The sequence below is a fragment of the Harpia harpyja genome, chromosome 16 (assembly GCF_026419915.1).
Source record: "Harpia harpyja isolate bHarHar1 chromosome 16, bHarHar1 primary haplotype, whole genome shotgun sequence".
In the NCBI taxonomy this organism is placed as follows: domain Eukaryota; kingdom Metazoa; phylum Chordata; class Aves; order Accipitriformes; family Accipitridae; genus Harpia; species Harpia harpyja.
The window spans coordinates 13,681,159-13,708,675 of NC_068955.1; the positions used below are offsets into that span (position 1 = coordinate 13,681,159).

General features: G+C 42.1%; 1 protein-coding gene across 7 annotated transcripts in view; it reads left to right on the forward strand.

Moving 5' to 3' along the window:
• Positions 1 to 27,517, forward strand: part of TSPAN4 (tetraspanin 4) — a 486,303-nt gene that overhangs the window by 163,918 nt on the left and 294,868 nt on the right. For 5 of the 7 annotated variants that reach the window (XM_052810435.1, XM_052810441.1, XM_052810436.1 and 2 more), the window contains one exon: positions 1,036 to 1,117. Coding sequence is in view for 1 of the 7 variants with exons in the window: in XM_052810432.1 (XP_052666392.1) it covers positions 1,036 to 1,117 (82 nt within the window). In the remaining 6 variants the exon portion in view is untranslated. Of the gene's footprint in view, positions 1 to 1,035; positions 1,118 to 2,151; positions 2,326 to 27,517 lie in introns of those variants that run through there. The other 2 variants (XM_052810438.1, XM_052810442.1) reach the window with 2 other exon arrangements.

Consider the following 27,517-nt stretch of genomic DNA (forward strand, 5'->3'; position numbering starts at 1 on the left):
CTGTGAAGCTAAGTTTTAATACAGAGCATCACGCGGGCAATGACCTGACTTGGGATGGAGGTTTAATTTTCCTGCTGTCTTGTGTCCTCCAGTGCTATGTGCAGTCATCTCATTCTTTTGTACAGTATGGTCCCACTAATGACACCTTTTGCTGTTCTGTTGATTTTTTTTTAAAGTTTTTTTTTTAGTTTATTAAAAGAACCTCCAGTTTCTGTATGCATGAGATTTTGGGGAGATCTCAGCTTTCATTTAAAAATATAAATTAAAAATTAGTCTTTGTGGTTATAGAGAAAAAGATCAAAAGCAGAACTTTCTAAAAAGCCAAAATATTGGGTAATAAAGAGATTCTAATGCTCAGTGTTTTATGAAGACATTTCAATTTTAGGAAGCTGATTTTTTATTTTTCTTTAAATTAACTTGGCAGTGTTAGTTTCTTGTATTTTCTGTTCTTCAACAAACTTTTATTCCCCCAGAAATAATGGATTTATACATTACATATTCTGGATGTGTAGAATTTATGTATGCATCTTTTTTGAGTCTCAAGTCCATGAACTGCTCATATCTGATCCAGTGTTTAATGTGATTCAGATTATGCAAAGAAGCTGATAATGCTACCCTGTTCTAATTAGGTGCTTGAACAAGGGCCTAAGTGGAAACATGCTGTGTGGGATGTTCAGAAGTGCCCATGGGAGAAAGGAGCTTAAGCCCCATTGAGAGTGAAGAGCTTGATTCCACCAGCTTGAGAACGTGATGTCTCCCCCATGCTCTGCTCCCGCTGCTGTCGGCAGGTGTTGTCATTCTGATGACTTCATGAGCCAAGCTATGAGTTTCATGCACCATCCCTTTACAGTCACACTAATGAAAACTCTTATACCTTGCCAGGTTTTTCTCTATTAGGTTTCAATCCAGTGATTTCAGTCCAGTTAATGAGGGAGTCTCTTCTGTCCTTCCCAAAAGACACAGTTACAGAGAGTTGTTTTCCTTGTATTTTGCAAAAGACATGTGGCTTCTGACACACAGGCTTCTGTTTTGCAGGTCCCTGGTTTGCTGGTTGTGGAGAGGCCACCTTGTCAACTGGGCTCGCGTCAGGTGCTCTGAGCTCCCATTCCTGCATCAGGTACGTGAGTGGCTGTGATCAATTTATTGATCTAAAATGAAGTTCTGGGTGGATAATTGCATTTGAACTTAAGGCCTCAGTGGATGGGTTTTTGAAAAGTAGAAAAGACAATCTGCAGAAGCTATTATAATTAATATAATTGATCAGGCTGGTAACAGAGATGTTGCTTACTGCTGATGTGGATTGTGTTTCCTTGTTTCCCTCAGAGTGGGATGGCCTGGAAAGACATTGTGCTGAGCCCTTTGGGTGAGGGGACGGAAGTGGGCATTGAATTATTATCCCAGGATCCTCTTTTTTCTCTTAATATTACTGGCAAACTAATCTAACTTCAAGTGATGTGGGTATTGTTTACCTGAATACTGACAGCAACTCTGTTCTTTCCAAGCCGGATCAATTTTTTACATTAATGATGAAGGCTGATACATTATGAGACTTCACTGTTTAAGAAAAAATAATAATTAAAAAAAAATACTGTCTACTGAAGTCATGCGTGAAATCTGTCCATCTTCATTCTTTCCCCCTTGAACCTGCATCTTTTGTGCACAGTCTATGTATTTTGAATAGGGAAAAAAACCAGCCCTGTCCTTCCAATTATATATGGAATTATATATATGTCCTTCCATCTTATAAAAACGGTGGAGGTGTTGAAGAACATGTTGTGGTAAGGGAAGGACAGATAAACAGATTAAAAAAGAGGTGCTGCAGCATCTGGCATAGTTGCTGTAAGTATATAGCTGATCACCCAGCAACAAATGACTAAGACACCAAGATGTATTTAGGAGAATGTCACAGAATGCTGTCCCTGAAGTGGGGAGAAAGGAAGAAGATGATACATTGGAGTTTATGTTCAGTTCCCTCTAAAGCCCTGTAGAGAAAAATATTTCTGAATCTTCTGGAAACATAAAGCTACAAGTAAAACACTGGCTGGATCCGAAGCGGTGAAGCATTTAAATGGAGGGGTACTCTTCCCCCTTTCTTTCATTTATCTTAAATACTTCCTATTTTGGTCTCCTTTAAACTGTTACAGTGGACACAGTGACCAGCCCCAACCTCCAGTTGAAAATCAGATTTTGTCAGAAATCTGGAAAGAAAAATAATTCCTGGTTTGCAGTTGAAACAAAAATCAGCACTCACTGTTGACAAGCTACTGGAGACACTCAGAAAAGCAATCACCACTGCATGGTGTGCCTTTTAACTGGGAGTTACAGGTGATTATTTAAATCCATGTAGTCTGTGGACTTCTGCAGCACATGCAAACTGAGGATTTGACCAAGGTCTGTGGTGTGAAGTGGTATTGAAGTTGGGATTCTGATGTTAATTGATATTAACTTTTGACTCAGCTGTTCTCATACTCTTAAAAGCTGGTGTCTATCAGGAATTTTTATGTTGCTTGATTTTCAGTGACCCTTCTCCTTCAGCTCCTAGCTGTCTGGTTCTTTGCAGGAAAAGGTATTTTCTTTGCTTTTGTGTGTATCTATTGACTTTGATGTTAGTTACAACTGGAATTAAGATCTGTGCTATATAGTCAACATTACCTTGTGTCCATTGAATTAAATCAATCAAAGCTCAGCGATTTATGCTAGAAAATAACTCTCTTTGTCACTTTTTCACACCTTCTGTTTTCTGCAAAGACTAAAATATCTGTTGTTATTACAGGCCCCTCAGAAGGGCTATTCTGTCCATGTAGGTTTTACAGGTAAACGGAGCAGGTTAATTTGGTAGAGTGGCCATAATTTACCACCTAATAGAGTCTGTAATTGGAGTAGGGGTTTGTTTTGTTTTCTGAATTACTGTGCCAAAACTTGAGAAACTTTGCTTTCAATTCTGAAACTGAATTATAGGTTTAGGCCAAGGAGATGCAGCAAACAGGCTTTCAGCAGCTGGACTGACCCAATTTTCTGCATTGCCAGTGATTATTTTGTTGGTTTTGTGTGATTATATATTTAACTCAAGCAGAGCTTCCAATAGGCAAGGATCAGAGAAGAGTAGGAAGCTTCTTTGTTTGCTTTGTTACTGTAAATATTCACACAGCATCACTGTATAATTTAGAGGATACAGCTCTGAGGGCCATATTTAATCCCTCATCCTTACAGCATTTTGCACAGCTCTGCCGTATAAAGTGTGCAGGAAAAAACCCAAACAAAATCTGTTTCTTTGCAGAAAATTTTTGTATTGAGTCTTTAAGATTGTCTTTACAGACTAAGGATGACCGCTTTTTTTCTGTGGTGTAAGGGCTTCTAGTGAAACACGGTGAATAAGTGCTGGGGGCATCTGTTTGGGCTGATAGCGAATGTATTTGATTATGGATATAGTAAGTGTTTGTACTTTAAATTATATGAAATAAGCGTGAGTTTCCCAAGTAGTATTTCACCATTGAAATTAGGGAATATGAATTGTCATCTCAAGTGCAGCTTCACTGGGAGGTGAGATTTAGCCAAAACAGTCACTTCTGCTGTACAGACGAGGAGATGGAGCGGTGGAAAAGTGGCACACTGTCGTCTTCCTTTCCCTGGCAGAAAGGGAGGAAAATGTCTGCCTATGTCTGTGCAGTACTTATACACAGACAAGGAGTCTAGACCAGAAGCTGTCAGGTTGTAGACTCTGAGGGATTTAAAATGATCTTTGTGCCATGAAAAGACTTTTTGCTCACGTGCCTGATGGTAGGAGTGGAGTCATTGTGGAGGGGAGTGATGCTTTGCTTTCCCTACCAGTTTTTGGTTTTCCTTAGCTCTTCCTGCTTCTTGCCTCACTTCTGACAGGGAGACTGGTTTGCCATGCTAAACACCTTGGGGCTGACAGGATGGAGAAAACCTACAGGCTCCTTTGACAGCTGTAATCAATAAGCAGTGAAAAAATCTCACTTTGAGAGCCCTTTTCCAACTATAAATGGCAACAAAAGTCATGAAGGTGAAACCCTGATTTTAGACCAAACTGTGAAAGCAGAGGACCAGGAATCTGAGCCCAGGGAAAAGATTTGCAAATGTAGAGTTTCTCTGCTCATCTTTGTGCACCTCAGTCAAGGAAGGAACCACACTGTGCCAGACAGTCCTCAAAAATTCCTTCCTCAGACAGCTCATAAACTGGAGCTTTGCTTAGCACATCCCTGTGCTCTTAGGGCAGAAACAGGGCTTGCTGCAAGAGCTTTCATTATCATATTGCAATCTTCTCTGAAGGTCCCACTCACCTTTTGAGAGATGCTGGATTTCTCCAACTCTTGTGAGAGTCACAGGGAGATGAGGAGACTTCATTAATAACATCTAAGCAGAAGCAGGGATCACAATTAGCTTTTTAACCTAACAAGTCTACTTTATTTTAAAAAACAAGTTAATTGTTTCTATGGAAGATAAAAAGTTGTTTCTTTCCAAATAGATTTAATTGCCAGCAAGCCACACTGAAAATGGGAATAACAACTTTTAATTATGATTAGGGATAGACAGAAATTCCTAGAGCACCTGGTTAATCAAAAATAGAGGCTGAGGAGCGCAGTATTTTTCATGCTGTTTTATGGTGACAATGGCAAGACATTCAGAAAGCATAATAGGGAAAGTTAAGTCTAACTGATATGTTCTTGTTTTGTGATGTTGAGTAACTATCAGTATGGGCTCTTACTATCACCTTTGTTTTGCAGGAAGCAATGCATATGCATATATGCGAATAAATATGGCTGTATGCCATATGGCTGTTTTACTCACAACTTAGCTGCTTATTTGGCTGATATGGAGTTTTTATTCCCTTTATCTTACGGGTGCAGCTAGGGAATTTGGTGGTAATAAAAATACAGAGCTCTTGCAATGAGCTTTGTGCTGATAGATCTCAGTGTTTCATGAAGTATGATTAACCTCTCATTGCAGATATGTAACAGAGAAACAAGTTTGCCCCCGTGGTCACTTGGGTGGCAGGAGAACTGGGATGAGGAACCCTGCCGTGGAGTCTCAGCACGGGGCTCCCACTGTCTGACTGTGCAGCCTCTGCTTTGGTTTGTTAATAGAACTGTCAGTGGTATCATTCCTTCTAAGGATGCGGGGAAGGTTTTAGGTTCCCCAGATATTAATCAGGTATCTTTTTGTCAGCACTAAATTCATTTTAAAGAAGAGATACAAAAATAGCACATCCTTTTGTATCAGCTATCATATGTCCTCTGGAAGCATCTTTGCCAAATGCATAAAAGAATGCAATTAATGGCTACCCAAGAGATTTATTCTATTATCTTGACTAGCTTATTTCTAAAGTAGTTTGACATTTTATTTGTCTGACTTATCTGTTGTTGTAGGGAGATTTTGTTTTATTACCCTTGAGAAGGCTGAAATGTTAAACAGGAAATATGGGAGTTCCTTTCATTGCTTTTTTACTATGAAATGTGAACTCACAGACTGGAGCATCAGCTCTGCAGTAAAGGAGAAATCTGGGCTCGTGGTTGGGACAAAATGGTGCTCAGGAGATTTAGATTTGATTACAAACAGTATCCCAGACCCCCTGTGGTAAGCTGCTTATACCTCAATCCTACAAAGCAGTTTTAAGCCCTGCACACCCTACCTCTCAAATGTGAAATTCAGATTGAGCTTTGTCTTCCTCTGGCACCACCAACATCCCAGTGTCTGCAGTCAGCGTGAATGGGCACTGCAGGGAAGGAGTGCACTGGAGTGAATTCGGGTTCCTGCTCCCAGAGCAGACTTAGCTGTAAACAGTAGGACAGATGTCATTTAAAATACCCACTGGTGTTGCTGCTGGATGGGTACTGTCGGTAATGTGAACTATAATGGTAACTATAATACGTTAACAAGGAGTCCATTTACCTGGAGGAGCAAGAGCCATTTTTATGTGGTTGTCTTTTAAACTGAATTTGTTTCTTCTTCAGCCAGTCTAGACATGCTTGACATCAGCTGAAATCTCTTAAATTTAATGGCTGTGGCGTGTTTTGTAATAGTATTCTGGTGACCAGTCCTCTCTGCAGTGCTTCATGATTTCCTGATTCCACCTTCATACATGTACACACACTCTCCATTTGGGAACACAAGTTAAATATTTGATTTGATTATGATCTTTGGGAGGCACTGTAAGTAGGAAGGTTTTTTTGAGTGGCTAGGAGAAAGCTCAGAGAGTCAGATCAGAAGCAAAGAAAACCAATTGAGAGTGGATTTGCAGTTTTTCTGTGTGTGAGCGCACTATTTTAATTTGCATGGCCATTTTGAGTCAAAGAAGATGAAAAGCATCTGATTAATAGAAGTCTGGATAAAGAGATGTGCTGTTATAGTGTTTTTGGAGCCCTGTAGACCTTGGGTTTGGCACACAAAAAACCCGTCCCTTTATCAAGGAGCTTTCTTCATATTGGAGAGAACTGTAAGGTAAATGAAACAAGCAAGTAGAGCAGGCATATATTATTAAGCATGTTTTGTGTGAGTATATGAATATCCACAGTTCTAAAAGGAGTCTAAAACTGAGCTCTGCAAAAATAACTTGCTTTATCTTACTAATTTTTTTGAGAAAAAAAATATAGGAAACTTTAGACCTTCTTGAAGCAAAGATAATTGCACTCTTGCTTATTTTAGTTACATTATCTTAAGTAGGTCACTCACATACTTAAAACCGTGGAAAATTTAGGAAAGCTTAGGAACCTGTCATAAGTGCAGAACCGGGGGACCTTGGTTCCAGTCTCCTTTTACAGATCAGTCCCTGTATTGCTCCAGCATTTTAGCATGGACTGCCTACAGTCAGGGAGAGCATTTACTTGTGTTTGTTTTTTAATCCAGACCAGTGTTAGCACTTCTTTTCTGGGTTGATTGATTTCATTACAAACATGTTTGTTGCAGTCAAGCTGTCTTGTAGCAGCAGTGATGAAAAGATAAAATCAGGCTTCTGAAAGCAATGGTGACAAGATTCGCTCAGAGTGGATAAAGAGGCTGAAAACAGGAACAACTTCATATGGTCAGAGATGGTACTCAATATTGCTTTCTAATTTAGGGTGTGGTTTATGGCTCTAGAAGAATAAGATAAAAATTACCAGCTCAGTTAATTCCTAATTCCTTAAATGGGTGGCCCTGTCTTCAGGTGCTTAGGATGCTACACGTTGCTTGTGTACTGAAAAAGTCTGACCTTTAGTGTCACCTCAGGAGCAGCAGCACTCCAAGCATGTTTATAAACTGCTCTTCCCCTCTTCAGCTGCCTAAGTGGTAGACCTGAGCTCCTCTGAAGATTTGAGTAAAGGGCTCTCTTGAAAATATTTGGCTGCAAAAATACAATGTGGAGAGTACTAAAAAGAGGACTTCTGTCTGAACTGGCTTTGCCCTACTTCACTAGTGTAGATACAAGCTGGTCTTTACACTCCTTGGAGAACCCCAAGAAATATGGTTTTGAAGGTGATGCTAATGGGTATAATACATCTGGAAAATACTAGTATTTCTGAGGTGATGGGTTTTCAGGCATGGCCTATGTTTCCAAAGGCAGTTAAGTGGGATTGCAGTACACAGAACATCTGTTTCAGAATCTTTAGCCTCTGCTAAAGAAAAATCTTTAGCCTCTGCTTTTTGTGCATCTTCTGCTGCTTCCATACCTGGTGAGCTATTGGAAAGTTGGGTGAATTGCACAACCTGATCAGTGTTATCACTGTTATATTTTTTCTGCTTAACTCTACAGTTAATGGACAGGTCATGAAAACTTTTTCCTTTAAGCAAAGGGGCTGAGAGAGACTGCTTTGGACCATCACATGTTTGCTAGCTGGAGCTCTGCCAGTGTAACCCGAGGAGGTTGCAATGGTGCGGAGTCTTTCCTGGAATTCAGGAAAAGATAAGGGAAGAAAAAGAGTTCTGTGCTGTGAGCAGAGAAGTTTGCATAAAGCCCACTCTGTGGTGGAAACAAGTCATGCAAGGTGGTTAGCAGCGTAACTAATTCTTCCTCTCTTCACTATGAAGCCCAGCCTGCACCTCTCTTTAAAAGCAAATGGCAGTTACTGGCAGCTTGAACTTCTCAATGGTGCTCAAAGTAATAGGGTTTTATAAGCACAAGGTATGATGTTTTCCTTCTGTTACAATAGCAGGTAAGCTTTTTATGCCCTTCAGTTTGGCCAGGAGTTCACCAGGCACAGAAAGGAGGGAGCAAGGTAGTAAAGAGGTAGAACCTCTGTTTTTTCTTCTTGGCTGCTGGGTGTAGACTCACAGTGAGGGATAGGAACCACACTAAAGTCCTGATCCACAGTCCTTTCAATTCAAAGACCCTCATCTATTCCAAGAGATTTCAAACAAGCTCCAAGCCTGTCTCCTTCAATCCAGCTTGTAGTATTGTTGGCTGGCCAACTTGGAAAAAAAGAGATATTAAAATAATATCCTGGAGCATGCCCCTTCAGCAATACGTACCCTGTCATCTGCTTGCCTGGTGTTCAGCAGCACCGAGTGGTAGCTATGTTCATTAGCTCCTTGCCTGGTGTAAGGAGAGATCTTCCTCTAGTTTCAACCCACAAACTGTTATGGCTGGTTGCCGGAGGGGGAAATGCTGTGTTCTTTTTATAGCCCTGCCTGTTCCTATTCCTATCCCTATTTCTCCTCAGTGCACTGGATACTTTTGCTTTTCTGGTTTCTTCTGTAAGATCACAGGTTGTAGTGGAAGTGACCCAGGTAGGCAGTAAAGACTTGAAACAAAGTTGAAACAAAATGACCAAAGCTATAGGGAAAGTGAATTTGATTGGGAAGTTTCCTCTGTGTGATCAGCCAAATCCTAAGATCTGTCTACTCCTAGGATAAACTATTTTAAGTTAATTATATAGATATATTCCCCTACGAGGACATTTGTTCTGGAGTAAGAGTGTCTATGTAGAAATTGAACTCTTGAAACCACTTGAAAGTATTTATTCTGCAGTAGCTACTTTGATTAATTTCTAAGCATACCAGGACCTACAGTGATTACAGTTGGCATTCTTCTGTGCTTCACTGCTTGCTTAAAGTAGCTTAGAGAGTGTCCCTAGTAATGAGTCAAGTTCAGAATTGTGCCCTTTCCTTTTATTTAAACTAGCAGAAGCAAACAATCTTCTCGACTCTTCATCTAAAAATGTGTACCACAGATTGAAACATTGCACTGCGTATCTGTGTGCTGACTCCACAGAACTCCCACCCTTTGCCTCCATCTCTTTCTTAACAGTAGAGTTTAAATGTGGAAACAGTTCTTAAGTCGGACAAGGATATTTGGCTCCGAAAATGAGAGGAGGAGGTCAGCGAGACATGAAGGGGATGAGACATGTCTAATGGAAAACACTGGAAAAAGTCAAGGGAAGAGTACTGAGGGAGAGAAAAACAGAAGCAAAGGGAGTGGAAGCAGAGGAGGAAAATGCAGGGAGAGGCTGCAAGATCCCGATGAAATTAAAATGAGTTGTTAATACACAGGAATTGCTCGGTGACTTTGGATAGGCTGGGCTCCCAGCTTTTCAGAGCTGGAGCTCTGCTGGCTTCCCTGCTATGCTGTCCCAGTTCGCTTCAGCAGAGAACTTGGCCTTCATCACCCAGAGGTTGCCATCTGTCACAGCCACCCGCTGGCCTGTGAAGTATTTGTGCCTGTCTAAAGGCACTAACTGCCGAATGTGTGAGCTGTGCTGTCACTCTACGATTGATGCTGTAGCTCAGCTGGGGGCCAAATGGTAGAGTGTCAGCCTAAAAAAAGCCCAAAAGCAGCTCCCACAGCTCTCTCCAAGGTCCCCAAAGGAAGAGGGCAGCCCTCAGCTGCGCTGCAGCCAAGGCCATGGGCAGAGTACCAATTTTTAAAACTGTAAAAAATAAATGCTGTTCATCTCTGTGGTATCATTCATCTGAGGACCTTACAGTTTTATCATTGTCTGGATGAAGCTTCACAGAAATTTGATGAGATAGCTCAGCTATTTCCAACAGGAATGGAAAAAGATACCAAAGGCAAATATCTACAGAATAAACAAGAGCTAGGGATAACCTTCAGCTTGCCTGAGCACATGGGCCCTGCCACTTCCCCTGGGCAGTGTGCACAGTTGCTTCTCCATCAAAAAAGTCTCTCCTCTGCATGGAGCTCATGAACAGCCTTGTGTTCTTTGGTATGTTGGACCACTGCTTCCTTATGTTCTTGACAATCTGCTTACTTTTGGTTCGTTGTCTGCAGTTCTGGTGAGCTGGCATCTTTTACTTGGCCAAGAGCTGACTGGGCTTGGCTGTGTGCAAATGCCTGTGGTCAGTTCTCAGAGGATCTGCTTTGATTCCAGCTGGAAAATGGAGCACTTAGTCTCTCACTGAAGGTCTTGGTTTCAGGTCAGCCCCAAGAGCTTGATATTGCTCCCTTTTCTGGGGTCAACAGAAATTAGTTAATCCTTATTTGGTCCTCATTGCTTCAGAAAGTCTCCCTAGTCCAGGACTGTTTGGCTGGATAGGAGATGGTTAAAACTAACTGCCTACAAACAAATGTGAGTTCACCCTCACCTTCTGTTTATGCTAAGAAAGACATATCATACATATATTAGACTATAGCACTGACCAAAATAACTCCAACACTTTGCACCCAGTGAGCAGCTGATGAATGTGGTGGTCTGTTTAGATGTCACTGCCTTCCTGCAGCCACTGTTTAGAAAAACAATGACAGAAACACAAATAAATTCCTGAAATCAAGAAGTAGTTACAGGTCATGAACAACACAGGGTCAGATTCGAAACTGGTGGAAGTTACTATAGCTTCATTAAAGTTTCATTTATTTACGCCTGCATTATTTTAGCTGCCTGCTTTCACAGCTCTAATTCAGAGCATGGCAATGCAAGTAACTGAATCAGCTAAAGTAAGGTGGCAGTGGACTCTGCTGTGAGGAGAGGAGAGTTGCACTGGGGGGGAGAGTTAGTCCTCTTAAATCAGATATGCTGTCATTACATAGTTATGTGGAACTACAGCCTTAATAGAACGATACAATTTTATACCAGCTCCTGAAATGACTGGTAAATTGTAGCTAAACTTTAATTTACCCACCACCCCCTGCTCTTCATGCTGAGTATCATAATCATGAAAGCTCCTCTCATCTGAAAATGGTCTTAAGAGTTATCAGTATGAGGGCACTAAAGGTAGGCCAATAGCAAGTCATACACTCCGTATCATGAATTCATAAGCTAGTTATCTCCTGCCAGTGGAATTATAAAAGGAAGTTAGCATTCTGGAAGTCCTTTCCATAGTGCAAGTGCATATTGCATTTCTATTAATTTAATAATTTAAGCCTAACTTTTAAGCCTAACCTTTAATAATTTAAGCCTAACTTTTCTGAAAGTGTGGAGATGCTGTTTGTAATGGTTTTGGAAGATGCAAGGTCTGTTTACAGGCTCAGTCTCAACATGTCTTTCTGTTATAGAGCTGTTTCAAATTTAGTTTGAGGTTAAATCTATGCAATTCCTTCAATACAACTGAATAATGCTTCTAGTTCCTCTGAGCTATAGGATTGTGGGGGGTTGACCCTGGCTGGACGCCAGGTGCCCACCAAAGCCGTTCTATCACTCCCACCTCCTCAGCTGGACAGGGGAGAGAAAATATAACAAAGGGCCTGTGGGTTGAGATAAGGACAGGAGAGATCACTCACCAATTACCGTCACGGACAAAACAGACTCAGCTTGGGGAAAATTAACTCAATTTATTACAAATCAACCAGAGTAGGGTAATGAGAAATAAAACCAAATCTCAGAACACCTTCCCTCCACCCTTTCCTTCTTCCCAGGCACAACTTCACTCCCGCATTCTCTACCTACCTCCCCCAGTGGCACAGGGGGACGGGGAATGGGGTTTATGGTCAGTTCATCACGTGTTATTTTCTGCTGCTTCATCCTCCTCAGGGGGAGGACTCATCACACTTTTCCCCTGCTCCAGTGTGGGGTCCCTTCCACGGGAGACAGTCCTCCACGAACTTCTCCAACGTGGGTCCTTCCCACGGGCTGCAGTTCTTCACAAACTGCTCCAGCATGGGTCCTTTCCACGGCGTGCAGTCCTTCAGGAGCACACTGCTCCAGCGTGGGTCCCCCACGGGGTCACAAGTCCTGCCAGAAAACCTGCTCCAGCGTGGGCTCCTCTCTCCACAGATCCGCAGGTCCTGCCAGGAGCCTGCTCCAGGACGGGCTTCCCACGGGGTCACAGCCTCCTTTGGGAACCCACCTGCTCCGGCGTGGGGTCCTCCACGGGCTGCAGGTGGATATCTGCTCCACCGTGGACCTCCATGGGCTGCAGGGGGACAGCCTGCCTCACCATGGTCTTCCCCACCACGGGCTGCAGGGGAATCTCTGCTCTGGTGCCTGGAGCACCTCCTCCCCCTCCTTCTTCACTGACCTTGGTGTCTGCAGGGTTGTTTCTCTTACATGTTCTCACTCTTCTCTCTGGCTGCCGTTTCTGTCTGTCTCAGCAACTTTTTTCCTTCTTAAAAATGTTATTGCAGAGGCACTACCACTATCGCTGATGGGCTTGGCCTTGGCTGGTGGCGGGTCTGTCTTAGAGCTAGCTGGTATTGGCTCTGTTGGACACAGGGGAAGCTTCCAGCAGCTGCTTACAGAAGCCACCCCTGTACAGCCCCCCCCCCCCCCGCCAAAACCTTGCCTCACAAAGCCAATACAAGGGGTTTTTTTGGTTAATTTTGCCAAATTTGGCTATTGCTTTATAGATTAATACAATCTTCCTGAAGGACTGAAGGGAGCTTCAGGTAACAGTATTTTTAAAAATTTTGATAATGTGCAAGTGAAAGATACTTTATCTGAGATGAAGGGTTGTACTGGTTTTTGGTGTTTAGTCAGCCCTTAGTTAGGATTCCTGGACATGTACATGGCAAAGATTTAGATCTTCTTTGCCATTTTGAATTTCTTTAAATTTCTTTTGACTTCAGCAGGTACTAAATCTAATAAGGGCAGGCATGTCACTATAAAATTGAAGCAGAGACAGGAAATAGGCATTTGTCATACAGATGAATTTCAACAAGCTTGATTTCATATTGCTTTTTGAAAAGCAGCCTGGTATGATAAATGACAGCAAATGAAATTCTGCTTAACAGTTGCTGACCTCTTTTGGGGTTTTTTGGGGTTTTTTTTTGGTAGTATTCTGGCAGAAGACACAATATTCAAACCTAAATACAGAAAATAGACTGCAAGCATGTTATGAAGCTTTCCGTGTGTATGAAGAGTGTTCTCCAAAGAACTTTGAGTAACAAGGTCTTGCTAATTACGAGCGATTTTGCCACTGTGTAGTTCTGTTACAAGTGCAGAGGGATAGAAAAATGGAGATTCTCATGAAAGATGTTAGCCATGTCCCTTGATGTACATCTGGAAAGTCCTTGGACTTAAATTGAAATGTCCTCATAGACATTAACATATGTTGGTTGGTCACTGATTCTCTGCCCCCTCTCTTGCCAAACACATAAATAATAATGTTTATCTCCTGACCACAATGGGTAATTTCTATAATTTTATAAGTATTTATTGCAAGGTCAAAATGAAGTGGCCTGCCAGCAAAGCTGAAGGAGGGGAATAGCTCTTCTTTGGAAGGAGAGAAAAGGATGGCCAGATTATTTAGCAGGGAGTGTTTAATGTTGGCTGTCTTCATACCATGCCTTCATTCCATGACACAGAAAAGGTCATGGAAGGGAAGACTTTCACTGCTAGGAAGTCTTTCCAGCCATGGGAGAGCTCTCTTGCGCTGTCTGGGTTACAGAAGATACACCATGTATAGAAGGGTGCAGATTGTCTCATCTCACCTAGTGCATGTGAACAATGAAATCAGAAAAGGTAATGCATAATCCGTGGAGAGCAGCCCATGGAGCTGCTACTGCCAGCTGAACCACCTCCTTTAAAATATTTTTGGGGCACATTGTTAGATGTACATTAACAGAAATACATTTATTAGTATAAGGACACAGAAAAACCTTTGAATGTACTCATCAAGATCAGTCATTCTGAACAGGGAGAAGTCCCAAGTATTCTCTCTGTCTTCTTGTTCTATGGGAAGTCTGTGATAGAGCTAACTGTGAAAAAAACAAGTTTTTAACCAATTTGATATCACATCTGGAAAAAGGTCAAGATACTTTACAGCCTTATTTGTAGTCAAGCAAGCATTGTGCAAAAATTTGCATAAGATGGCATACTCTCTTCATATTACATTTGTATTTATGCATGTGTGTATATATGTATCTTTATTCCTGTAGAAAAGCAGACTGTGAAAACATGATGTTCATTTCTTAGAAACCTCCAGTACAGTGGTCCCTCATATACCTTATGGTTTCTGAGTGTATTATTCCTGTTTTTTTCCATACTCTTTTGTGCCTCCAAGGAAGAGGACAAAGGCCAACTTTGGCAGCAACCACTTTCCTTTTGAGAACCTCTGTTCTTTGCTGCGTTTCAAATGGTGTTATGGGATAGTTTCTAAACCACATTAGCTGAGTTCAAAGAAAGTTCCTAAGCTTTGCAGAAGCTGTCAATTTGCATTGTTTTTTTCCTTTTTGACACAATCTAGTGTCAAAGAGAGTTCAAACTCCAATATGACAGCACGATGGGAAGGTGTTGTGCCTTCTGTCCAATTTAGAAGAATTGCTTTCTGAGTGGGAAGATCTCCAGCATCTCCTAGTGCTGTGAAGAATGCAGCAAGTACAAAGATGCTTTGCAGTAAATGTCTGCAGGAGGCCTGGTGAAGCCTGAATTTGAACATGGCTGAGCAAGTTGAGACCCTCCCCCATATGAAATGCCTCTCAGGGTGGGACTACAAAGAGCCAGTAATCTGCTGTTCTATCTAATTTACTAACAAGAAAACCATGTTTGCTAACGGTTAGTGACTTAATGACTCAGGGAAAGCCCTGAATATGAAGGGAAATACAGTTCCAGATAGCACATTCTGGCTGATTAGTTCATTCCCTTGGACACAGCTGCAGAGTTGCTCTCTCTGTGTATAGTATTAATTCCTACCTCTTGCTTGGAGTGGGGTTTAGATCTCTCCCAGGGTGCATCTCCTGTTCATCCCTGTCCACCTACAGTTGTTGGTGTGATGAGGCATTTGGGCATAGTTAGGCTCACTGAAGGAGTAAATAAAGCTTCCTACAGGTTTTGTCAGTCTCTCATGTACCCTCCACAAGCTAACTGCTCACTTGACAGTCTCTAGACAATTTTGAAATCCCTGTGGCTTCAGATCTGGGTTTCAGTGAAGCTGTATATGCAATTTCTTAACCTTGAACTGTTGTTTAAGCATGTGCTTCCCTAACAGAGCACAAAAAGAGGCACTTAATTTTATGAACATGCTGGTAGGCTTGAGTGCCTATCAAATCAGATTGAGTGGTGTGTCAGTTTTAGGAAGAATTGAAGGGCAGATTTTTACTCCCCCCCCCCCCCCCCATCAGTATCTTGAAAGTATAAGACTTCTTACTAGACTTAAGGAAAAGTCATACTTTTCTAAGAGTTTACATTTCTGAGAGAATAATGGTGGGGTAGGGGGGGAAGTTTTGGGGTAGGGGGTGGTTGCTTTTAATTTTGCTTTTTAACTTACCTCTTCCACTGCAGGATTTAGACTATAATGACAGAATCCATCAGGCATAATGAAGTACCAGCAGGTCCCAGCTTCTGCATTTACCTCATGTCCCATTGTGCTGGGTATTCTGGATGGTGCAGAAGCTGCCATGTAAATCCTTGGCTTGGCAACAGAAATGCCATCCAGTTATCTCAGTGACTGGTCTTTATTATGCTCCATCTAGTTTCCTGATTTCATTTCAGGTTTGCTAACACCTGGTCTGCAAGTGGCAATGACAGCCATAGGTGTTTATAGGCATGTAGCCATATATGTGTGTTTAAATGCACATATGTATACACATTAAATGCTTACACAATTCTATTGCATTATGAGTTACCATCATCTATGGGAGTGGGCTACCAGTGTTTTCTTTCATTGCATTGCTTCTCAAGGTGCCCTAAATGAATGAATGACAATGCATCGACTCAGCGCACATTCTAGAGATTGTTCAGAAGTGAACCAGTTGACTTGACAAGTTCAATTTTGAAAGCAATCTTTTTCAGGGCACTGAAAGATAACAAGTGAGAAATCCTGCCCAGGAAACAAGAGAGACTCAATTTACCAACTGTCAGACAAGTGGCATTAACTTTGAACAAAATGAACACCAGATTCTCTGAGGCTTGAGGTTTCAGTGGAGCCCAAAAGTCAGATACACATATTTGAATGATGCAGAGCAGTGGCCTTTGTGTGGCAAGGTTGTTTTTATCTCCTAAAGTAAAATAATGGCATCCATAAAGGTGACTTTGCTACAGGGAGGACTTACAACCTAGATATTGAAGCAAATATCTTGTAAGATGTGGAGAGTGATGAATTTTAACTGATTGCATTCCTCTGTTCCCTGTGAAAACCTCCTTCTACATTTCATAGCCTGTTTCGGTTCAAATGCTGATCCTATTCGAGGGTGTTTCCAATTTTGTTTGAAGAAAAAAAAGGAGTGATGAGTGTTGAGAAAGATAGGATGTGTTGAGATGTAATATTCTCTCTTGTAGCCTTCATGTAGTGCTTTGAGTATTAGAATTAAAACCCTACAAGTTTGGAAAGGTTCATTAACTTGTTGAGCCAGAACAGGCAGAAGCAGCAGTCAAAGTTTACAAACATGATAGCAGTTTTGGTTTTTTTGGTTTGGTTTTTGGGGGGAGGGTTTTGGGTTAGTTGGTTGGTTGGTTGGTTTTGCTTTTGTTTTTCTTAAAGCATCAGCAGTCTGGCTGCTGTGTTGGATCTGCATCAAAAGCTTTTTGGATAAACGGACACATTTATACCTCCCAGCTTGGAAGCTGGGTCTGTACCGTTTCCATCAGTTAGGGGATTTTGAAGAAACTGCCAGGCAGGTACTTTGCAGAGATGCAGGAGATTATGGCTGCAGGGGATAGCACACCGCAGGTAAGAACAGCTGCAGAATGGCCCTTATCTCTTCCTGCCCGCTGTGTCCGGCGGACGTGTTGCTCTCGCTTTGACCCAATGGTCCTGCTCGCAGCGTGCGCCAGGCCTTGGCATGAGCTGTGTGTTAAGCCAAAACCTGAGTAGGAGCTGAGTAAATAGTCACAATGTGCCTTAAAAAAATCATGCAAGCACGCTAATTCTGCCAGTCGCATTCCTTGAAGTATTGACTTCTACGATGAAATGAGAGGTTTACCTACAAAAAGCCAGATTGGCCACTACATATCTGCACTGAGGACGATTGTGCACCAGCGTGTGCTTCCTGGGGGCCTTGTCCCCAGTGATATCCCTGCATGTAAGTAAGGAGTAATTACTTGCAATGTGGGTGGTTTCATTTCAAATTCTGATAATGCTTTAAAAATGATATTTTACAAGATTAGATTTTAATTAAAAAGTCAAACCAAAGCAGAGAAGTACAAAGGGAGAGAAATGGGGAAAAAAAGCAGTGTTCAGTGGAAGTTTAGATTATGTTTTGATTTTGATACGTTCCTCTGTTTTCAACAGGAAAAACCTCCTCCTCACTATGGGGGAAGGTGTTTTTCAAGCCTTGTCTTGCAAGTTGGAAATTTAAATGCAGCACCATTGCGGGTGCAGGTGACGCTGAAAAACTGGAACAGGACTTAAAATACAGTTATAAAAGACCCTTTATGAAGCAGATTTAGGTAAAAAGTAAGACTCCAATCCTGTATGCTGCCACTTTGATCTTCCTTCTGATGGAGATTACACCCAGCAAATTCAATGTCAGGATCAGATTATAATCTATGGGTTTTTATTTGCTTTACTGTTTAGCATGTTGTGCATCTTAAGCATGGCGGGTCGTTCCAGTTTTGATGTGAATATAGGAGGTACAAAATGGGCTTGTTTATTAATAGGCTAAGAGTACAGGATGAGAGAAAGAGGGAAAGCTATTGATTTGTGATACATGGGAGTGTGCTTGAAAGAGGATTATATGAGGTGCTTTAAAAAGTGGTTATGCAGTCTTCTGCTGGTTTCCTGTGAGGGTTGGTAAATATTTACAAGGTATGGGATAGCCACCACAAATCAGTAGTAGATTCACTGCAACAATTTAAAAAAAAAAAAAAAGTTTAAAATATTTGGTGTTTCTATCCATTTCTCTGAGAATGGGTTTGGGTAGAAGGTTTGTGATAAAAGGCTGTATTGGCTTCTGGTGTTAGGGATTCTCACTAGTAGCTCTTACTGTGCCATGTTGAAGAACTGTTCCTGTTGTGTAGGGACTAAAATCTGGGGATGCAGCTGCAGGGAATGACCTGTGTTGGTAGGTGGGAGGTGAGGGAGGTGGCTAAGTAAATAGAAGCTTCTTCTGCAAACAATATCTTCTCTCCCAGCATAGACACTAAAGACAGTTTGGGTATTTAGAATACTAATAAGATAAGAAGCAATTTTTTTCTTCTGTTAAAGCTATGTGATCTCTAGAATGAAGGACATCTCACTGTGCTCTTGAGTCTGTATAAGAACCTGTCAACTTTTTAGCCTTTGACCCTGTAGATTACAGACAGCTGTAGCTCCCAACTGTGCTAGACACTATTGTACTAGGGACGTACAGACATATAGTTATGGAAGAACACTGCTTCAGAGATCTCATTTTGTGAGCAGATTAAGGCACTCACAAAGTGAGTAAATGCAATTGGTATCTAATGCTATGATTTCCTGGATGCCTGCATGATTTTGAACAAGTATCTTAAGTTCCTGGATCAACAGAATGGAATTCATCTGAGCCATCTGTATAGCCTCTGCCAAAGTAAGCAAGCACTTTGTTCAGGATGGTTAGGCAGGGCAGGTGAGGTGGAGGTGTCACATACATGTACGGGAGAGGTTTGATTGTACAGCCCTTACAGTTAGCAATGATGTTGTTGAGAGCCTCTGGGTAAGAATTAAAGGGATGGAAAACAAAAGAAATGTTGTAGTGAGTGTCTACTACTGATCGCCCAGCCAGCATGTAAGCACTGATTACTTATTCTATAGGCAATTAGGAGAAATTTCTGGATCGGTAGCCCTGTTCCTTATGGGAGATTTCAACCTCCCAGAAATCAACTGGGAACATCATATTGCTGTGACGAGCAGGTCTTGGAAAGTCTTCAAGTTTGTAGGAGGTAACTTCTTGTCACAGGTACGCAGTGAGCCAACTAGGAAAGATGCCCTCCTAGACTTGCTGTTTGTGAATAGAGCAGGACTTGTGGGGGATGTGAAGGTAGGTAGCTGTCTTGGCCTCAGTGATCATGAAATGGTGAGTTTAAATTTTTCAGTGTAATAAGAAAGAAGGACAGCAGGGCTACTACTCTGGACTTCAGGAGAGCAAACTTCAAGCTATTCAGGGAGCTATTTAGCAGAGTACCCTAGGAATCTGCTTTTGAGGGCTTAGGAGTCCACGAGTGCTGGTCAGTCTTTAAGAACCACCTTTTAGAATCATAGGAGCAGGCAATTCCGCTGTGTCGTAGATCAAGCAAGTGGGGCAGAAGACCAGCTTGGCTGAACAGGGGACTCCTCGTGAAGCTCAAGAGGAAAAAGAAAATGCAAGATCTCTGGAAGGTGAGGTCAGGCTTCGCAGGAAGAGCTGTGGTTCGCTTATGCATGGAGAAGACACGAAAGGCAAAAGCTTAGTTAAGTCTGAAACTGGCCAGTGTTGTTTCACATAATAAGAAGGGCTTTTTAAAGTATGTTAATAGCAAGAGGAGGTCTAAAGAAAACATTGGACCGATACTTGTTGAAGATGGCCATCTGACTAATAGGGATGAAGAAAAAGTGGAGGCATTCAATGTGTTTTTTGCCTCAGTCTTTAATAATACTGATAGACCTTGGGCTGCCCAGTCCCCTGAGTCAGAGGACCACGAATGTGGGAACAGTGACTTTCCATTTGTGGACACTGAAATTGTAAGGGATCAGCTGTATCAGCTGAATGTTCACAAGTCCCTGGGGCCTGATGGGATTCATCCCAGAGTACTAAAGCAGCTGGGTGATGTTATGGCAGAACCCCTCTCAACAATCTACCAATGGTCTTGGGAGTCCAGGGAGGTCGCTGCTGCCTGGAAGCTAGCCAGTGTTATTCCAATCTACAAAAAGGGCGTGAGGGAAGACCCAGGGAACTACAGACCTGTTAGTCTAACCTCAGTTCCTGGAAAAATTACGGAGAAGATTATACTGGGTACTGCTGAAAGGCATTTAAGGAATAGCACAATCATCAGGCACAGTCAACATGGGTTCACAAAGGGAGACTCCTGTTTAACTAATCTGATATCCTTCTATAATAAGCTCACCTGCCCAGTGGATGAAGGGGAGGTGGTGGATATAGTTTTTCTAGATTTTAGAAAGGCTTTTGATACTGTCCCTCACAGCATCCTTCTGGACAAGTTGCCCGACTGAGGGATGAGTGGGTTCACAGTGCGCCTGGTGGAAAACTGGCTGAAGGGCAGAGCTCAAAGTGTTGTAGTGAATGGGGCTACATCTGGCTGGGGACCGGTCGCCAGCAGTGTTCCTCAAGGTTCAATCCTAGGGCCAGTGCTGTTCAATGTATTTATCAACAATCTGGATGCAGGAGTTGAACGCACCATTAACAAGTTTGCTGATGATACCAAACTGGGAGGTGTTGTTGACTCCCTTGAGGGACAGGAGGCCTTGCAGAGGGTTCTAGATAGATTGGGGCATTGGGCTATGATTAATGGGATGAAATTTAACAAGTGGAGACCAGTGATGAGTGGCATTCCTCAGGAGTTGGTGTTGGGACCGGTGCTGTTTAACATCTTTGTTGGTGACATGGACCGTGGGATTGAGTGCATCCTCAGCCAGTTTGCCAATGTCACCAAGCTGTGTGGTGCAGTCAACACGTTGGAGGGAAGGGATGCCATCCAGAGGGACCTTTACAGGCTTGAGAGATGGGTCCGTGTGAACCCCATGAAGTTTGACAAGGCCAAGTGCAAGGTCCTGCACATGGGTCGGGGCAATCCCAAGCACAAATAAAGGCTGGGCAGAGAATGGATTGAGAGCAGCCCTGAGGAGAAGGACTTGGGGGTGTTGGTTGATGAGAAGCTCAGCATGACCTGGCAATGTGCACTTGCAGCTCAGAAAGCCAGCCTGGGCTGCATCGAAAGAAGTGTCACCAGCAGATCAAGGGAGGTGATTCTCCTCCTCTACTCCGCTCTCGTGAGACCCCACCTGCAATGCTGTGTTCAGCTCTGGGGCCCCCAACATAAGGAGGACATGGACCTATTAGAGCAAGTCCAGAGGACAGCCACAAAGATGATGAGAGGGCTGGAGTGCCTCTCCTATGAAGACAGGCTGAGGGAGTTGGGGTTGTTCAGCCTGGAGAAGAGAAGGCTCTGGGGAGACCTTACAGCAGCGTTCCAGTACCTAAAGGGGGCCTACAGGAAAGCTGGAGAAGGACTTTCTACAAGGGCATGTAGTGATAGGACAAGGGGTAATGGCTATAAACTGAAAGAGGGTAGATTTAGATTAGATGTAAGGAAGAAGTTCTTCACTGTGAGGGTGATGAGGCACGGGAACAGGTTGCCCAGAGAGGTTGTGGATGCCCCATCCCTGGAAGTGTTCAAGGCCAGGCTGGATGGGGCTTTGAGCAACCTGGTTTTGTGGAAGATGTCCCTGCCCATGGCAGGGGGCTTGGAACTAGATGATCTTTAAGGTCCCTTCCAACCCAAACCATCCTATGATTCTATGATTCTAAGTCCAAATGCTGGATCCTGCACCTGGGACAGAGTAACGCCAGGCACAAGTATGTATTGGGAGAGGAGTGGCTGGAGAGCAGCCCTGCAGAAAGGGATCTGGGGGTGCTGGTTGACAGCAGCCTTAACATCGGTCAGCAGTGTGCCCTGGCAGTCAAGAGGGCAAAACGCATCCTGGGGTGAATCAAACACAGTATAACCAGCTGGTCAAAAGAGGTGATCATCCCGCTGTATTCAGCGCTGGAGCAGCCTCACCTTGAATACCGTGTGCAGTTCTGGGCCCCACAATTTAAGAAGGATGTGAAGGTCCTTGAATGCATCCAGAGGAGGGCAACAAAGCTGGTGAAAGGGCTGGAAGGCATGTCCTATGAGAAGTGGCTCAGGACTTTGTGTTTGTCTAGTTTGGAGAAAAGGAGGCTGAGGAGCGACCTCATTGCTCTCTGCAGCTTCCTGAGGAGGGGAAGTGGAGAGGGAGGTGCTGAGCTCTTCTCCGTAGTATCCAGTGATAGGAATGTTTCAAAGCTGTGGCAGGGGAAGTTTACAATGGGCATTAGGAAGCATTTCTTCACTGAGAGGGTGGTCAAATGCTGGAACAGGCTTCCTAGAGATGTGGTTGATCCCCCAAGCCTGTCAGTGTTTAGGAGGCATTTGGACAATACCCTTAACAACATGCTTTAACTTTTGGTCAGCCCTGAATTGGTCAGGCAGTTGGACTAGATGATCATTGTAGGTCCCTTCCAACTGAAATAGTCTATTCTATACCCCTTGGATGTTATCTCTCTCCTCTTACAGACAGTATTGAGAACAGATCAGATGAATTGTCTGAAAGGTGCTGACAAGCGGAAGGGGAATAGCAGGGAAAAGCTTAGACTGGACATCAGAAGTTAGATGACAGGAGACTCACCCTATCTGTTTTTGAAACGCTATTGAGATGGTCAAAAATGGGAAAAGAAAACAAAAGCAATGAGGCAACATGCAGAGTCACCAAATGAGCAATGGTTTGAGAGAATATGGTCTAGTGTTTTAATCCTTGAAACACGCTGTTCATCTGGAGAGTCACCCAAATGCCTTACAGCAGCTGGGCAATCCTCTTCAAACCATAAGCACATGTGAAAGCTATGCCAGAGGAAACAGCAAATGAATTGTCCAGACACATGTCCTGACTGAGTGTAACACAGAGACATGAGAGATCAGTTTCTTGGAGGAAGGTATCTTTTGAGCCATTTTAATCCTATATGTTCAGCAAATGTTTCCAATAAAACCCTGTACTCTCCCCTTTTCTCCTCCATCAATATTTATTTTAAAATCCATTTTCTAGAGAGCTATAGTTCATTGTTTGTTCTGCTGTATGTCTTGGCATTGGCTAAAAATCCTGTGATTTTAGTGCAATGACAAAGGTAAAGGAAGATCTGTGGAAAGATCTGCCAGAATTGGACTGAAATGTGAAAACACCTCCATGCCCTGTAAACCCAAGCTTATTGATACATGGAGAAGTCTAAGAGAGATGGTGTCAGCCGGGAGCTGGAGAATCATTACACCTTAATCACTCTTTGGTTGCTCTGGGGAGAAGAAACAATTCCTCAACTGGTCATCAGTTTTGTTTAACAATTTATTTTAAAGAAAAAAAACAGAAACAAAAAGAGATCCAAAATTAAGGGGGAAATAAGATTTTTCAAGATTATTCAGGTGTTTGTTGGTTTGGGGGGGTGTGTGTGTTTGGGTTTTTTGTTTTTGTTTTTAAAATTAGCAGTATTCTAGAAGTAAAAAGAAATCCTAGCCCAGAAAGAGTTGAATAAGCACAAAGTTGTTGTTGAGGCAGGGAAATGCTTGTGGCTCAGGGTCAGGTTTTTGATTATGGACCAAAGAATCTTCTCTTTTTTATTAGATGAATGAGGTTAGTGTGTGACAACTATGGCATTGTTTTGTGAAATATAGCCCTTAGACTTCTTTTTGAAGGGAGAAAAAAAAATCCTGCTTGATTTATGGAGAAAAGAGCCTTAAGCTGTAGGTGACATCAGCAATGAAAATGTCAGGCTCTGTAGTGTGTAATACATGACTGTGCTGTGATTTCACTGTATTTAATGTTATGGGACAATAACCAGGACTTCTGCACTTCTGATTACTCATTTTGAATCCAGCTTTTCGAAAGAGAGTGACAGTTTCATATTCCTATGGAACAAAGTGCAGCTACCTTAACTACTGCAAACTTTGGCCTTCCTCCACAGAATTCAGCAGGATTTACTCATCTCCTATGGGAGAACAATAAAACCTTAAGAATATGCGTAAAGAGGGAATTTTCAGAGAAAACTTATTCTATTTGCATCAGCTTAGTTACCAAGCTATCTGCTGGAAAGCTCTTCTCTGTTCCTGATTACAAGGGATATCTTTCATTTTCATCCAAAATCTGTTTACATCCTGCACAGATATTTTGTCCTTCCACTTCTACTCTTAAAAAAAAAGAAAAAAACTATATCTATATATATATCTATCTATATATCTCAAGAATGAAAGCTCTCAATACAGGGGCAACAGAAGGAATACTTTACACTGAGGAAGGATGACTATGGCATTCACAAGTGCCTTGCATGATTGACTTTTTTTGCATTGCATGTTTTCACTTTTCAGCCCCTTCTTACATTATGGCTGAGAGAGATGCTGCTGAATATCTTTGTTCTTATTCACCGGTACATCAACAAATGACGAACAATAAAAATTTGTTTTCCCTGGGAAGAAGTCTCCCTGTTCTTCAGCAAGGATTGAGGTGGCTGGTGCGGATTGAGTCATTACAGGACCTCACATTAGGTTAATAGAAGATCATGGAAGTGGCTTAACACTTCAGCAGTTTTAATACTGGAATTGCAGAGCTGAATGTTCAACAGCAGAATGAGATCATCTCAGCCTTACATTCTGCCTCTGCATCCACTCAGAGGTAGCAGAACATCGGCAAGAACAGGAGAAGCTGCAAATGGATGTGCCAGAATTTCATCATAGCCAAGAGGTGGTGCTTATGTAGGAACAGGCAAGTGACAAAAATAACACCAGTATGTAATACTGGAGTGACTTTTTGGAGTTGCTTCTGACTATCACCTGCTGACTTCATGGAGGTTAAACCCATATAATGGATGGCAAGTTACATCCAGCTGACTCTGCTCTACTAACTGGCCTTGCTGCTTTAATTTTTAGCTATCCCCAGTGTCTTACATGGCTGCATAATTACAGTAGGAAGTGTGGTCCAGTTGGTTTAATACTTTTGTATAAGGTAGTGCACAGAGTTACCATTAAATCTGGTTTTATTCCTGTTTTTTATTTTTGTATTAAAACACGGAAACACTGGTTCAATTCTGCTCATTCGTTAAACTCTGTTGTGATACAGGAGCTGAGTTCTAACGAGCAACTTGGCCGATACGTTTGCAGGCACCTTTTATGGGAGGAAAATGTGAGTTGGAAATAAAATTTCAGTCTCAGGCTGCCACGGGCCTGTCATTATAAAGACAGTTTAAAAATAATGAAAATATTCTCACTGGTTAAAAGTTTTGAATGAGCTATGTGAATTACAAGTGTTAATGCTGGGTTTCCAAAGTCACTTAGGATCAGTTTTATGAAGATACTGCAGTATGTAAAGTTGCAGGTAGATATTTTGTGGAATTAACAAACTTAAATATCATTGAGGGCTTCGAAGATGAGATTTAAAAAAAAAAAAATTTGGCACTTGGCCTGAATCTTTTTAATGAGACCCAATTTTCTAAGGGAAAGGAAATAGCACTTTTGAAAGTTGAGCTCTGTAAACTCTTTGAAGCTGTACATGAAGAGTGGCAAGACATATTACTGCTGTACTTGTTTCTGAAAATGGTACATTTAAGGCACTTCTGAAAAAGGAAAAGGGAAAATTGTATCCAGTTAGAATAGTAGCAGCAAGTTTAAGACCGATGGGAAAACTCCCTTTGATGTAATGAGGAGTAGTGATATGATCTGTGAAAGTGGGATATGGATGAGATTTCCTTATTCCTTTGACTAAAACAAATGTTTGGATTTCTTCTTATTTCATTGGTTGAGCTGAAAAAATGGAGACTTTGCTCTTGTTGCATTTTGGCTCAAACTATGTAGCAGAGCCTCTGAATGGAAAGTAAAATAATAAAAATGAGAGCACGCTAAAAATAAAATTAAAGTCATTTCCAGCTAGCTCTATATAAGCAGTAAAAACAGAAATAAAGGAGATCTCATAGTTTCACCATAGCATCCAGCAATGAAAATCAATCAATTTGAACCAGGTTCATAGTATTAAAACAAACCATCAACTCATAGTAGGAAGTAAAACAAGAGGTGCAACATTCACAGTAAGGAAAGCAGATGGAAAGAGTACGCAGAAGAATGGGAATATTTTAAATACGTTTTTGTGTGTGTGTCCATGATCTTTTATTACAAGAGAAAATCCCGTCAATTAAATTTATATTGTTCATTGAAATCCGATTACATGTACTACACAGTGGGAACGTGTGGTGGATTGACCCCAGCCAGCAACTAAACATCCACCAGTGAATTGCTCACTGCCCGCTGCCCCCCCAGCAGGATGGGGGAGAGAATTGGAAGAGCAAAAGTGAGAAAAAATCAGTTTAATAAGTGAAGCAAAGCTCTGTGTGCAAGCAGTGTGAAATAAAGAATTTATTCACTACTTCCCAGCGGCGCGCAGATGTTTAGCCACTTTAAGCATAGTGCTTCCTTGGGAAGACGAACGCCCTAACAGCAAATGACCCACCTTCATCCTCCTTTCCTTGAGTTTTTATTGCTGATCATGACATCATGGGGTACAGGGTATCTCTTTGGTCACTTGGGGTCACCTGTCCCGGCTGTGTCCCCTCCTGACTTCCTGCCCAACACTCAATGAGAACATTGCCGTTCAAGCCTACTTTGCCTAGTTTTACTCCCAAGAGTCTAGCTGCTGCTGGAGTTCCTATGCCTAGTGGTTGCCATTCATGCTGGTCTGAAGATGGTGCTGCTAGTGTCTGCAGCTGCTGGAGGTTTCTGCTGTACCTTGTCATTCTCAAGACATCCAAGGGTTTCACTTGGCCATTTTGCCAGACTACAGTTTCACCATTTTCTCGGATCAGCTGAATTCCGTAATAAATCCTTCAAGACATGTATCTCTTTGGTCACAACTGGAGATGCTTTGTCTTTTTAACTGCTGGAGTGGCTTGATTTTTGTTGCTAATTTATTTTTACCAGCTGAAGTTTTGGAGTTTTGTTAGAAGTTAGTTCCCAGTGTGTACATTGCTAATATGGGATGGCATATTCATCCCTTCAGCTGTCAACAGAGGCTGTCTGGCTGGACTTGAAGTTAGTTTAATGCGTTTTGATTGCAACAAAGGACTCTAAATCCTCAGCATCGTTGTTTCCTTCATTTGGACATGCTGAATTCCACATGCATGTGAATCTCATGTTTTGGAATAGCTTAATTTTGGGAGTTATAAAGATGCCCTGTCTCTTAAGTGGTGGTTGCCACTTAAGATAGAACTGGACACTCAGTGTGGCTGGGTACTTTTGTTTCCAATGCATAGGCTGTGGCTGTGTCCAAAGCACAAGAGTTAGGGCTTTTGATCAGTACTGGAAATATGCAGGAGGCAGCTCTGAGTTGCACATCAACATTGCATTTAAATGAAGCATTTGCTAATTTTTCCACTACTGCTGAAAAAGCCCAACCCTAATGGTAGCTTTGGTTTTAAGTGTTTGAATTTTTTTTCCCCTGTAATTACACACTTCTGTAATATATCTATATCTATCTA